The following is a 15,576-nucleotide window of genomic DNA, read 5'->3' as shown; positions in this document are numbered from 1 at the left end:
TCCGTGGCAGCACGGCGGCTTAGTGGTTTGCACTGTTGCCTCATAGCACGAAGGTCATGGGTTCGATTCCCACCTGTGGTCTTTCTGTGTGGAGTTTGCATGTTCTGTTCTGTTCTGTTTGTGTGGGTTTCCTCTCACATTTAAAGATATGCAGGTTAGGTGGATTGGAAACTATAATTGTCTGAGTCTTCCTTTCAAAAGAGGTCTCGATCACAATGGGACTAACCTAGTTAAAAAATATTAAATTAAATAAATTGTCCTGCTAAGTGAGGCCGCTGCCACTAGCAGTGGATGCTAGCTGCTGCAGATTTGATGATGTTTGTCCTTTCTGAGCATTTTATTACAGATTTTCTGAGATAATATATGATGCTGTGGTTGAAAGTACGAATGGACCATCTAATAAGTCTGTGCTCCAGTATTCTTGTCCAGTGCAATTTTACAACCCATCATATTTGCAATTTGGAACATCCCTCCTCCAGCATCTGCCCACGCTCCTTAAAAAAAAAAAGTTACCTCAGTTTGCAAACATTTTTTTTTTGCAATTTGCAAGATGTTTTTGCTGCAATTACCTGATGTTGAAAAATGCAAGTTTTTTCATTTGTAATTGATTTTTGCATTTGCTAGGATTGTTCTATTAGGGAAATGTTATAGCCTCTATTAGCCATTGTACAACTCCCTGCAACAAGAAAAAAGTTGCAGTTTTGGTAAAATTCCCAGAAGTTCGACTGACACTTATTGCTATATTAAAGACTTTGTCAAACATAGAGTGCAACCATTTATTAATTCTATTAAATTGAGTGTAATTATATTGTTGTTTTCCATCTTTTGCAGAGGCGTTGAGTGATTCACATCAATGCATCCGATTCAAATGCACTAACGTCAGGATGCTGAGTGCAAAGCCTCTACTGTACGCCAGGAGCAACTTCACGATAAAGAACCTTTCTCAAGCGCACCTCAGCGAGTTCCCTGTCTGACGGGGGAATTGAACACAAGCTACCCTTCAAGTCTGATCTTAATCACATGTACTATTCTTATTACAGCAATAGAGTGCCGTCGGACAATCAGAGAAGCCAGCTTTTCCCATTATATTCCATATTTTCGCTTCATGATGTATATCATTAGATATTCATATTATAATGTCCTCTGCCACAGTGTGTCATTGTGCCCCTCGTGGTTTGCGTGCATTAATGTTTTCATATGTGAGGTGGGCTCTGTACTCACTGGCATGGTCTGGCTGCCATGGAGGGTGCTGATTGCAGACTGAGCCTCAGCATGTGTGGAGAATTTGACAAAAGCACAACCTGGAAGACAGAGCAGAAGCACAAAAGGTGCGTGTAGGTACTTATTCAAATGCACATACAGTGTCTACTTACAATAAATGTATTCAACCGAGTGAGCATGGAAGCCTTTGGCATATTAATAAAAGATGTTGAATTACATTTGACACCACAGTAATCAGTGTGTAGTGAGAGACTCACTGCACAGCAGGCTGCTCCACTCTCGGCATTAGGTGGGCAGACGAGCAGGCAGAGGCTCTGGGCTAAAGATTGCACCGATGAAGCAGAAAAGCACGCTATTTAGCACCACATGCCTGTCTGTGCATATTAAATGTGAGTTAAACTGGCTAAATACAGAATGTGTTCTTACCCATTACAAGAACATAGTGTTCCTTGAAGGATGCAGTGAACCTGCAAAGTATTCACAGCGCTTCACTTTTTCCACATTTTGTTAACTTACAGCCTTATTCCAAAGCAGAGTAAATTAATTTATTCAAACCTCTGCTCACAATACCCCATAATGACAACATGAAAAAGTTTTTTTTTGACATTTTTGTAAATTTATTGAAAATGTAAAAAACTAAGGTCATGTGTACATAAGTATTCACACCCTTTTCAATTTCAATTTATTTTAATTTAGCGCCAAATATAGCACCAAATCACAACAGAGTTGCCTCAAGGTGCTTCACACAAGTAAGGTCTAATCTTACTAACCCCTAGAACAACAGTGTTAAGGAAAAACTCCCTTTGAGGAAGAAACTTCAAGCAGACCAGACTCAAAGGGGTGACCCTCTGCTTGGGCCATGCTACAGACATAAATTACAGAACAATTCACAAAACGATTATACAGGAAATGCTGTTGGTGCACAGGAAAGGAGGGTCAGTTTTCTAACTTGTCGGATAGTTCTGTAGGCTGAAGAAATTAACACATTGAAAATATGGTTTGACCGAAACAAACTGTCATTAAACTTAAATAAGACAGGGATGAAATAGAGGTGTAAGAGTCACTCGGTGTTCACAGGAAACATTTATTTCTGTATGTATGTATGTATTTATTTATGTATGTTCATTGTTAGTTGGTTTTATATTTTATGTTGTATTTTTATTCAGGTTCTTTTTGTCTCTTTCTCTAAAATTGTATATAATCATTAGATTATTATTACTATTGTTGTGTTTGCTATTATTATTAATATATAAACAAAAATAAATTTTAAAAAATATTACAATTTGTAATACATTTGACTCTTTTACACCAACAAATGCTTGATAGCAACTGCTTAATGCTAACTTTTAACATTGAAAATGCCATAGACATGCTAATGTGTTAGCATCGGTCCCGTTTTTAAGTTATAAAATACATCTATCAACTGTTTCAGAAGACCATAACAGGTCGGTTTAACATAAAAAAGGCAAATAATACTCACAGCCATATGCTCTTTAGGATTTTAGCGGGGGAAAGCAAAAAAAAAAAAAAAAAATCAACGAAGCAATGATCGAAGCACTGCTTCAATCTGTGAATCACTGCTTCAATTGGTTCAAGGTTCAAAGCAAAGCCGCGCTGTAGAAAAGTTGATTACAGACCCGCTGCAGGGTCTGTAATCATTGTAGAGAAATTATAATTTTCCTGACAAACACCCCCAAGAACAACGGCCACTCTGAAGGACCGATAAGGGAATCGTTACGTAAAAAGGTTATTGATGTTGGTGGATCGAATCATTTCTTAATGATACCCAAAAGGAACCGGTTCCCGATACCCATCCCTACACACGAGCCTAGTCTAAGTGTTAACTCAGGGGTGGGCAATCATGTGCCATAAAGGGCCGAGACACTGCAGGTTTTCCGTGCAACCAGTCGCCTCAGCAGGTGATTTCATTAATGATCAGGTGTCTCAGCAGATGATTTCATTGACAACCAGGTGTTTATGTTCAGAGCAGAAGCTCATCAGCAACCCACCTGCTGAGGTGATTGGTTACATGGAAAACCTGCAGTGTCTCGGCCCTCGATGCCCACCCCTGTGTTAACTGGTCAAATTGATGACCTTTGCTCAGTACTTTGTTGATGCACCTTTGGCAGCAATTACAGCATCAAGTCTTTTTGAATATGATGCCACAAGCTTGGTGCATCTGTCTTTGGGCAGTTGGATGGGGAGCGTCAGTGCACAGCCATTTTCAGATCTCTCCAGAGATGTTCAGTGAGATTGAGGTCTGGGATCTGGACCACTCAAGGACATTCACAGAGTTGTCCTGAAGCCACTGAAAGCCACTGCTTTGATATCTTGGCTGTGTGCTTAGGGTCATTGTCTTTCTGAAAGATAAACCGTCACCCCAGTCTGAGGTCAAGAACACTCTGAAGCAGGTTTTCATCCTGGATGTCTCTGTACATTGCTGCATTCATCTTTCCCTCAGTCCTGACTAGTCTTCCAGTTCCTGCTGCTGAAAAACATCCCCACAGGATGATGCTGCAACCACCATGCTTCACTGTAGGGATGGTGCCTGGTTTCCTCCAAACATGACACTTGGCATTCACACGAAAGAGTTCATTCTTTGTCTCATCAGTCCAGAGAATTTTGTTTCTCTTGGTCTGAGAGTCCTTCAGGTGCCTTTTGTCAAACTCCAGGTGGGCTGCCATGTGCCTTTTATTAATGGCTTCCGTCTGGCCACTCTACCATACAGGCCTGATTGGTGGATTGGTACAGAGATGGTTGTCCTTCTGGAAGGTTCCCCTCTCTCCACAGAAGAATGCTGGAGCTCTGACAGAGTGACCATCGGGTTCTTGGTCACCTCCCTGACTAAGGTCCTTCTTTTCTGATCACTCAGTTTAGACGGGTGGCCAGCTCTCGGAAGAGTCCTGGTGGATCTGAACTTCTTCCATTTACTGACAATGGAGGCCACTGTGCTCACTGGGACCTTCAAAGCAGCAAAAATTTTTATGTACCCTTCTCCAGATTTGTGCCTCGAGACAATCCTGTCTCAGAGGTCTACAGACAATTCCTTTGACTTCATGCTTGGTTTGTGCTTTGACTGTCAACTGTGGGACCTTATATATAGACAGGTGTGTGTCTTTCCAAATCATGTCCAATCAAGGGAATTTGCCCAAGGTGGACTCCAATTAACCTGTAGAAACATCTCAAAGATGATCAGTAGAAATAGGAGGCACCTGAGCTCAATTTTGAGCTTCATGGCAAAGTCTGTGAATACGTATATGTGATGTCTTAGTTTTTTTTTTTAATAAATTTGCAAAATAAATTAAAAAAATCACATGGTCATTATGGTATATTGTGTGTAGAATTTTGACACACAAAAAAAAGAATTTCATCTAGTTTGGAATAACGCTGTAACATAATAAAATGTGGAAAAAGTGAAGTGCTGTGAATACTTTCTGGATGCACTGTAAGTAAGCATAACCAGTTGGAGGTCTGAACCTTATAAACAAACTATATCTTCTTCTTCTTCTTTGTCTTTCGGTTGTTCCCGTTAGGGGTCGCCATAACAGATCAATCGTTTCCATCTCACCCTGTCCTCTGTATCTTCCTCTGTCACACCAACCACCTGCATGTCCTCCCTCAGCACATCCATGAACCTCCTCGTTGGTCTCCCTCTTCTCCTCCTGCCTGGTGGCTCCATCCTCAGCATCCTTCTCACTATATACCCTGGGTCCCTCCTCTGCACATGTCCAAACCATCTCAATCTCGCCTCTCTGACTTTGTCTCCAAACCGTCCCACCTGAGCTGTCCCTCTGATATGTTCGTTCCTAATCTTGTCCATTCTTGTCACTCCCAAAGAGAATCTCAACATCTTCAGCTCTGCCACCTCCAGCTCTGCCTCCTGTCTTTTTGTTAGTGCCACCGTCTCTAAGCTATACAACATAGCTGGTCTTACTACTGTTTTGTAAACTTTCTCCTTCACCCTTGCTGATATTCTTCGGTCACAAATCACTCCTGCCACCTTTCTCCACCCACTCCACCCTGCCTGCACTCTCTTCTTCACCTCTCTACCACACTCTCCATTACTTTGAACAGTTGACCCCAAATATTTAAACTGATCTACTTTCACCACTTCTACTCCTTGTAACTGCACTATTCCACTGGGCTCCCTCTCATTCACACACATGTACTCAGTCTTGCTTCTACTGACTTTCATTCCCCTTCTCTCCAAAGCATATCTCCACTTCTCCAGACTAGACTCAACTTGCTCTCTACTCTCACTACAGATCACAATGTCATCTGCAAACATCATAGTCCATGGGGACTCCTGTCTGATCTCATCCGTCAACCTGTCCATCACCACTGCAAACAAGAAAGGACTCAGAGCTGATCCTTGGTGTAATCCCACCTCTACCTTGAATGAGTCTGTCATTCCGACTGCGCATCTCACCGCTGTCACACTATTCTTGTAAATGTCCTGCACTACCCTAACATACTTCTCTGCCACTCCAGACTTCCTCATACAATACCACAACTCTTCTCTTGGCACCCTGTCATAAGCTTTTTCTAAGTCCACAAACACACAATGTAACTCTTTCTGTCCTTCTCTGTACTTTTCCAACAGTATTCTCAGAGCAAACATTGCATCTGTAGTGCTCTTTCTCGGCATGAAACCATATTGCTGCTCACAGATCTTCACCTGTTTTCTAAGCCTAGCTTCTACTACTCTTTCCCATAACTTCATGCTGTGGCTGATCAGCTTTATGCCTCTGTAGTTACTGCAGCTCTGCACATCACCCTTGTTCTTGAAAATAGGAACCAGCACACTTCGTCTCCACTCCTCAGGCATGCTCTCACTTTACAAGATTTTATTAAACAATCTGGTTAGAAACTCTACTGCCATCTCTCCTAGACATTTCCATGCCTCCACTGGAATGTCATCTGGACCGACTGCCTTTCCACTCTTCATCCTCTTCATAGCAGCCCTCACTTCTTCCTTGCTAATCTCTTGTACTTTCTGATTTACTCTCACCACATCATCTAGCCTTTTCTCTTGCTCATTTTCTTTATTCATCAACTCTTCAAAATATTCCCTCCATCTTCTCAGCACACACTCCTCACTTGTCAGCACATTACCATGTGCATCTTTTACCACCCTAACCTGCTGCACATCCTTTCCAGCTCTGTCCCTTTGTCTGGCCAATCGGTACAAGTCCTTTTCTCCTTCCTTACTATTCAACTTCTTGTACAGCTCGCAATATACCTTTTCCTTTGCTTTTGCCACTTCTCTTTTCACCTTACGCCACATCTCCTTGTACTCCTGTCTACTTTCTTCATCTCTCCGACTATCCCAAAACTTTTTCGCCAACCTCTTTCTCCTTATGCTTTCCTGGACCTCTTCATTCCACCACCAAGTCTCCTTGTCTTCCTTCCACTGTCCAGATGTCATACCCAGTACTGTCCTAGTTGTCTCCCTCACCACATCTGCAGTACTTTTCCAGTTGTTCAAAACTGCTTGCCGTCCAACCAGTGCTTCTCTCACCTGCTTGTTAAATTTCACACAACAGTCTTCCTCCTTCAGCTTCCACCATCTGATCCTTTGTTGAGCTCTCACTCTCTTCTTCTTCTTTACCTCTAAAGTCATCCTACAAACAACCATCCTGTGCTGTCTAGTGACACTCTCTCCTGCTACCACCTTACAGTCTGTGATTTCTTTTAGCTTGCATCTCCTATAAAGAATGTAGTCCACCTGTGTGCACCTTCCTCCACTCTTATATGTCACCCTGTGCTCCTCCCTTTTCTTAAAGTAGGTATTCACCACAGCCATTTCCATCCTTTTTGCAAAATCAACTACCATCTGTCCTTCCCCATTCCTATCCTTGATACCATATCTACCCATTGCTTCCTCATCACCTCTGTTCCCTTCACCAACATGCCCATTGAAGTCTGCTCCTATCACCACTCTTTCATGCTTGGGCACACTCTCCACCACCTCATCTAACTCACTCCAGAAATCTTCTTTCTCCTTCATCTCACAACCTACCTGTGGGGCATATGCACTGATGATATTCATCATCACCCCTTCAATTTCCAACTTCACACTCATCACCCTGTCAGACACTCGCTTAACCTCCAACACACTTTTAACATACTCTTCCTTTAAAATGACCCCAACACCATTTCTCTTCCTGTCCTCACCATGGTACAACAACTTGTACCCACCGCCGATGCTCCTGCTCTTACTTCCCTTCCACCTGGTCTCTTGCACACACAATATGTCTACCTTTCTCCTCTCCATCATATCAGCCAGCTCTCTCCCTTTACCAGTCATACTACCAACATTCAAAGTCCCCACTCTCATTTCCACCCTTCTAGTTTTCTTCTTCTCCCATTGTTCGTGGCAACGTTTTCCTCCTCTTCTTCGTCATCTTCGCCCAGCAGTAGCCCAATTTCCACCGGCACCCTGTTGGGCAATAGCACCGGTGGCGGACGTTGTTAACCCAGGCCGCGACCGATCCGGTATGGGAATTCGATTCTGAGTCTGCATAGTTCGGTTGGCTTGTTTTACGCCGGATGCCCTTCCTGACGCAACCCTCCTCATTTATCCGGGTTTGGGACCGGCACTCAGAATGTACTGGCTGCACACCCCATGTGGCTGAGTTATAAACAAACTATATACTATATTTGTTTATATATATATAGTATATAGTTTGTTTTTATATATATATATATATATATATATATATATATATATAAAAACAAACTATATACTATTTATAAAAAAATATATATATATATAAATGTGAAAGTTGTCAGATTATTTTGGTTGGCATCTGTCAGTAGAGAGTGCAGACATATTACAGATGCTGAATTTTGAGAATTTGGTGAGATGGTTGTGAAGGCTGATGCACATTTTTGGAAAAAAAGACCTCCAGGCAGACCTCACTCAAGTGAAGGGCGCACTCACACTTAGTGATGTCCCAGAACAATAGTTCTGTCTCCTCACTCCCCTGCAGCCTAATGCCATAACTCAGAGAAAGGAAAACGTTGAAAGTGCTCACATACAGCAGCATAATTTATTATGACGAATTAACAACACACAAAAAGAAGCCCAGTCCTGTGGAAAGCTGTGGACATGGTAACACGGCTCCCCACAGGAAAATAATGGCGTTTGAAATGTTCCTGACTTTGTGGATTAGTTTATGTAGTTTATTGGTTTTGGGGGCTGTTCCAGTGCCTAGCATCGTCAATTATGCAATACCAGATTTATCAATGAATCATGCTGCGTGCATGACAATATTTTTATGGAGGCAGAAGATGAAAAGGAGATATTTTGGAGATCTACTCGCTGATAACTATTCCCGTTTATCACTGAGGTAAGAAACCAGACCTGTGTTTAATCCAGATGTTCTTGAATGTTTTGAAAAGATTAGAGATTAGACAGAACTTTACTGATCCCTTGGGATGTCTCCCTCTGGGAAACTGAGGTTTCAGCAGCATTGTATAGCAGCACACAGGGTAAGAAGCACACAGGGTATCAGAAGTGGAAGTAGAAAAGAAAAAGAGTTTGCAAATATAAATATAAATACTAGGGGTGTAATGATACAGAAAAATCACGGTTCAGTACGTACCTCGGTTCTGAGGTCACGGTTCGGTTCATTTTCAGTACAGTATGGGAACAAATTGCAAAACCTATATTTGCTTGTTGTTTAAACCAACAATTTATTATAACATTATACAAACAGGAATATAAAATAATTGCAAAGTGCTGCCTGGTAATAAGTTAAATAAAATGTTCTCAAATAAACAACACATGTATGAAATATTATAAAAAAAATACATTCCTAGTAAACAGCTTTTAACAAAACCTTTCCACAAGTAAAGAGCAGCACAACGGTTCCACCATGAATTTTCAATTTTATTCAACCTTCATATTTTTTGCCAGAAAAAATAACTTGTCCAAAACTGTCTCAGTCTATAAGGGATTTATCTCTATAAGAGAATTAATGTTAAAGAATCCCTTTACTTTTGTACAATTTATTTTATTTTCTATCTCTTTCTATTAACTGTTCATTTAATGTTTGTTAATATATCTTTTTAAACATTGTGGGAGAGGCAAAAAAAAGTGAGTAAAACCACCTTAAAAATATTTAGAACCACAAATAAACTTGGTTCTTGGTTTGTTTATTTATTTTGCCATTAAAATTGTCCATCACTTATTAAAATAAAATAACTTCTCAAGGCCAGGGCTTCTCAAAGTCTGGGGACTATTTAATCACATTGCAGCAAACGAGTGAGCGAGTCCCAGTGAGGAGGATCGTAGATATCCCTCCGCTCAGTGCTTTACAGGCTGCTGCAGGCAGTGGAGGAGGGGGAGACCCGCTGCCGCTCGGTGACAACAGAGACTTTCACTTTCAGTCGCCAAACATCAGAAACGTCTCCGGTAACACCAGGAAAAGTAGTTAGATTTGTTAGATAGTCACTTTTGAGAAAATAAGTCATCAAGAGGGTTTGGAAAGTCGCCAGCAAGCAAGCAAGAAAGTCGCTCAGTTGGCAACACTGAACGCAAACACACACAACATGAACTCACCCGTGAGTAGCCCTGTACCGAACCGAACGTCCCATACCGAAACTGTTCAGTAGAAATACATGTACTGTTACACGCTTAATAAATACACCAGACCAGACATACTGATCAATACTGGTTTACTGGCTACTACTGTTGCTCTCCTTCCCATCCTCTGTCTTCGTGTTACTCCTCCTCCCCCTGAGTGAGGAGTTGTACAGTCTGATGGCCTGAGGGACAAAAGAGTTTTTCCATTCTGTTGGTCCTGTAGTTGGGAAGAAGCAGTCTGTGGCTGAAGAGGCTCCTCTGGTTGCTGATGACAGTGTGCAGAGGGTGACTGGCATCGTCCATAATGTCCAGCAGTTTGTCCTCTATTAAATTATTATTAGTAGTAATAATAATGATACCAGTCGTAATTGTTAAATAGAAGAGTTGCATCAGTGCTGAGATGTCTGAGAGCTATGCTGAGACACACATAGTAAACGCACTACATGTGTACCATGTCTGTGTCCAACTGAGCCAAGCGGGCACAGCTAAATGTGGCCAAAGTACTCACACTAGTCAAATAAACTGGAATTTGTGGGTCTAACATGCAAAGGCACATTGTGAAACGTCTAATATGTGTATGCTTTGATCTGAAATTCACCTTTCTATATTTGCAAGAACTTTGATCATTAAGGAATAGTCTTTCTGGGGTTCTGCTCTGTGGACAGATTGAACCAGAGCAGAGCTCTTTGGGAGGGCAGTGCATCATTTTGAAAATGAAGCCCATAAGGAAAAGACGCGGCAGTAAAACACGTTGGAGGTTCTATCATGTTGTGAGGCTACTTTGCTGCCTTTGGTAGTGGAGGTATTGAAAGTATCAAAGGAAGAATGAAATCAGAAGAAATTTGCCAAGGTCGTTTAGAGTGGATTGTGATGCCTAGTGTCAGAACACTGGGTTTGAGGTAAAGGCCTTGAGTCTCTCAGCAGGAAAGCGACCAAAAGCACAAAAGAATGGTTGAAAAGAAAAGGATGAACTCGTCTAAACTGTCCAGAAATGACTGATGACCTACTGTGAATCCCATTGAAAATGTTTGGTGAGAGCTGAAATGTACAGCTGCAAATAGGACGTCTGCAAATGTAAAGGGCTTGAACACGTACATCAATGAAAAAGTGCCAGAAACTACTAGCAGCAGGTGAAGAACATTTCTAGACACTTCCAAGAAATGTTTAGAGGCTGTTATTGCTGTAAAAGCTTCTGCAGTCAAATATAAATGAAACCTGCTAAAAATTGTGGTTGGTTGTATTTTGTGTCTGTCTACATTGTGAATCATTGTGATTCTGGATTATTTATTTAATTAGTACTTTCTTTAACATAGCAAGAGGGGACATTTGACATTTTGGTCAATTTTCTACAGAAATTATTACCTTAAGCCCTGGTCTGACCGAATAATGAACGATGAATAATGAGCCACGTATGGATTTGCCAGAAATTTCAGTGATTAGTCAAATAATGAGCCACGTATATGATGTTCTTCTGAAGGAATTGCAGGAAACAGATGCTAAAAAAGGCTACAAGGGCTTTCTCAGAGTGGAACCTGCTCTGTTGCATGTAGCCTGTCTGGTCTGTCTGCCTCTAAGAGCCACTATTCTCCCACGTTTCTTGAATAACTCGACTCACAAAAATAAATAAATAAATAAATAAAATAATGCTACGTGGCTCATTATTCATCGTTCATTATTCGGTCTGACCAGGGCTTATGTGAGACCCTTCGGCTGCTCCCTTGTTTTTCACTCGGGTCACCACAGCAAATCCAAGGTGGATCTGCATGTTGAATTTGCACAGGTTCTACACCGGATGCGCTTCCTGATGCAACTCTCCGCATTACATGGAGAAATGTGGCAGGGATGGGGTTTGAACCGGGAACCTTCCGCACTGAAACCAAGCACACTAACCAGTTGGCCACACTAAATGGACTGCAAAACAATGATGGTTTTCCATCGGAGTCAAATACTCTACAGTGATGTAGGAACACCGAGTTGTCTCTCTGATAGGGAATCCAAGTGAGGATCTTCTCATCTAAAGCCCACCTCTCCAACTTTCAGGATATCACCTCCCCTATTTCCATGAACTGCCACTTAATAGGCCAGTCAGGGTTCAAGTTCTGCTGAAACTCCCTGTTTGTTTTCTTGGATAAAACACTTTGTCTGCTTTCTCTGTAATTATGCACAAGTGTTGGCAAAGTTGCTTTATTAGTTACTTTTTTACTTAGTTTATACAGTTACTTCATTAGCAACTTTATGCAGTGACTTTATTACGAGCTGCCAACTTGTAACTAATAAGTAATGTAACTCATGAGGCAAACAGTAATCTAACGGCTACTGGCAAGACTGAGTAATCAGCAAAGTCACTAATAATTGGAGCAGTAGTAGCCAGTAAACCAGTATTGATCAGTATGTCTGGTATTGTGTATTTATATTTATATTTGCAATCTCTTTTTCTCTTTTAGATTCACTTTTGATACGCTGTGTGCTTCTTACCCTGTGTGCTGCTATACAATGCTGCTGCACTGGAAAAAATGCTACTTTGGATCAACTTAAAAAAAATCAATGTAATTTGTTACAGCTAATTTTTTTAGTTTCTCACAATGTATATTTATGATTTTGTAAAGCAGATTTAAACTGGAAACCACAATTTTCCATTAGACCAATGTAATCTACAAGCACTCAGAGAGTGCAAATCTTCGCCAAGGCCATGGGGTCACTGACGCCATAACATCTACACGCCGTGGAATCATTGAACCTAAAAAAGTGTAAGAATGATGTTTGCTCAGTAGTAAAAAAAAAGTTTCATCTGCTGTGACTGGATAGCATGTATCCTTAGCGCTTGGCATCACAGTTTATTGCAACTTGCACCTTTCCCAGAAGTTACTGTCATCTGAGCACTGATATTGATATTGCATGTGCTTATAGACAAAAACAAATAAGAGACAAAATTCAATTTATTATTCAACTAAACTGCAAATATATGAATTTTTTTTAACATTTATGAAACACTTCTCTAAACAAGGCCATAGGGTCACTGACCCTAAAGAGATTCCCTCCATGGCACAGTGATCTATTTCTTTTTGTCTCTTTCTCTAAAATTGTATATAATAATCATTAAATTATTAATATATAAACAAAAATAAATTTAAGAAATATTACAATTTGAAAACAAATGCACCCGAACATGATGACAGATGCAACTGCTTAATGCTAACTTTTAACATTGAAAATGCCATAGACATGCTAACGCGTTAGCATTGTGATCTGGATCGTGATCCGGATCACCACTAAAATTGAATCAGTTGTTCCTCTTGTCATTTCCAACCTCTGTGGCGGAGATAAAAATAAATTTAAGAAATATTACAATTTGAAAACAAATGCACCCGAACGTGATGACAGCTGCAACTGCTTAATGCTAACTTTTAACATTGAAAATGCCATAGACATGCTAACGCATTAGCATCGGGATCCGGATTGTGATCCAGATCACCACTAAAATTTAATCACTTGTTCCTCTTGTCATTTCCAACCACTCCACAAAATTTCATCAAAATCCGTTCAAAACTTTTTGAGTTATCCTGCTGACAGACAGACAGACAGACAAACAAACAAACCCGACCGAAAACATAACCTCCTTGGCGGAGGTAATAAGTACTTTGAATGAAGTGCACTGTGTTTCACTTTTTTCAGTGTGGAACCTTAATTTCCCTGAGGGAGTTGTCCCAAAGGATCAATAGTTTTCAGGTTATTTACGATAAAGTTCCAAAAGGGGGGCAGGTTTTCTTTGTCACCACCAACTCCAGCAGGTGATTTCACTGATTAACATCACTTTGAGCAGATGGGCTGAGTTGATCAGTGAAAACACCTGCTGGAGTTGGTGGTTACAAAGAAAATCTGAACCCTTTTGGCCCTTTCTGGAACCAGTTTGACACCTCTGCTATAGATACTTCACTGCCAGCTATAAAGTCAGTCTGTTCTTATGGAAGGCACATCTTTCAGCTCATTTTTGGTTAATTCTGTTCCATGTGTATTGCGACTTCTTGCTGTTAGTTCACATGCAGCAGTAAATGAACCATTAGTACACACCAATTAACATATTCTCTATTATGAAACCATGTAAATGTGAAATTGTGCAAACATCATCTGCTATTACATGGTGTTTCACATTTACTTTGTTGCAGATAATTTTGCACAAATTTGATTCTGAAATGCAATAAAGGCTAAAACCATTTTGTTATTGATAACAAAGTGGAATAGGGATGTTTTACTATTTGTTTTCACAATCTCATAGAGACATCCATTTGGAGCCAAAGATGAATACGACAGCAGTGTTTGGAGTTTGATGTTCTGAGTGATTCAGGTGGAAGTGTGAACACAAATATCAATATTGCAGAGAAAAAGGCATGTGTCCCTTTCTTCACAGTGGGGACGAATTGTTTTGACATCCATCTATCCCTCCTGCTCCTCCAATTTACTGCGAAGTTAGAACATTCTGACTTCAAACCCCTTTAGATATATAATTCCGCAGCAATTTCCATAGCAGAGAAAATGGCTTCACAAACTGCTGGTACCTGCTGCTCTTTGCTGTGTGTCAGAGGGGATTGATGTCTTAAAACAGACAATATCAAGACTTCAGTAGCCACGTTACAATACGAGTCTGTAGTTTATCCACAGGAAACTTATACCAATAATTACAATGACAGAAATAACACTGTTAAAGAAAAAAAAAATCCCTCCCATTTATACAGAAAAATCGTGGCAGCTGTGGTTACCAAGAGAATTCAGTAAAAATTACAGTGAATATGTAAATTTTATAGTGTAATTATCATCAACATGTAGCTTAAACAGACATTGCCTCTTTTTTAAAACCTTAATTGTCAGTATTTTACTGTGTTTGTGAAAATTCTAATGTGTAAAATCTAACTGTATTACACACTTTTTGCTATTATGGTCTTCTGTGTTTAAACTACAGTGGCCAAGTGGTTTAGTGTAAATTCACAGCTCAATTTTGTTACTTTTTACAGTGCAGGTGTTTTCTCCCAAAAAATAAATAAATAAAAAATCCCTCCCGTTTATATGGAAAAATCATGGCAGCTGTGATTACCAAGAGAATTCAGTAAACATTACAGTGAATATGTAAATTTTACAGTGTAAACCTGTTGCAATTTTATTGTCTATTTAGAAGATAAAATCTCTGCAAAAAACGGTCATCTTATGTTTTCAATTATCATCAAAATGTAGTTTAAACAGACATCGCCTCTTTTTTTTAAAACCTTAATTATCAGTATTTTACTGTGTTTGTGAAAATTCTAATGTGTAAAATCTAACTGTATTACACACTTTTTGCTATTATGGTCTTCTGTGTTTAAACTACAGTGGCCAAGTGGTTAATGTGCTTGGTTTCAGTTCAGAAGGCTCCGGGTTCAAATCCCACCCCTGCCACATTTCTCCATGTAATGTGGAGTTGCGTCAGGAAGGGCATCCGGCGTAAAACCTGTGCCAATTCAACATGCAGATCCACCTTGGATTTGCTGTGGCGACCCCGAGTGCAAACAAGGGAGCAGCCAAAGGGACTTACTACTATGTGTAAATTCTACAATGGTATATGATTATTTTAACATATCTGTACTGTTAAATTCACAGCTCAATTTTGTTACTTTTTACAGTGCAGGTGTTTTCTCCCCAAAAATAAATAAATAAAAAATCCCTCCCGTTTATATGGAAAAATCATGGCAGCTGTGATTACCAAGAGAATTCAGTAAACATTACAGTGAATATGT

At 40.2% G+C, this 15,576-nt stretch overlaps 1 protein-coding gene across 7 annotated transcripts in view; it reads right to left on the bottom strand.

Annotated features, from left to right (window-relative positions):
- celf5a (cugbp, Elav-like family member 5a) overlaps positions 1 to 15,576 on the bottom strand; it is a 788,658-nt gene that overhangs the window by 144,061 nt on the left and 629,021 nt on the right. For all 7 annotated transcript variants that reach the window (XM_034180252.1, XM_034180251.1, XM_034180254.1 and 4 more), the window contains exon 5: positions 1,222 to 1,301. In XM_034180252.1, coding sequence (XP_034036143.1) covers positions 1,222 to 1,301 — 80 coding nt within the window. The remainder of the gene's footprint in view (positions 1 to 1,221; positions 1,302 to 15,576) is intronic.

The sequence above is a fragment of the Thalassophryne amazonica genome, chromosome 10 (genome assembly GCF_902500255.1).
Source record: "Thalassophryne amazonica chromosome 10, fThaAma1.1, whole genome shotgun sequence".
Lineage (NCBI taxonomy): Eukaryota > Metazoa > Chordata > Actinopteri > Batrachoidiformes > Batrachoididae > Thalassophryne > Thalassophryne amazonica.
This window is presented reverse-complemented; position numbering and strand designations above follow the sequence as displayed.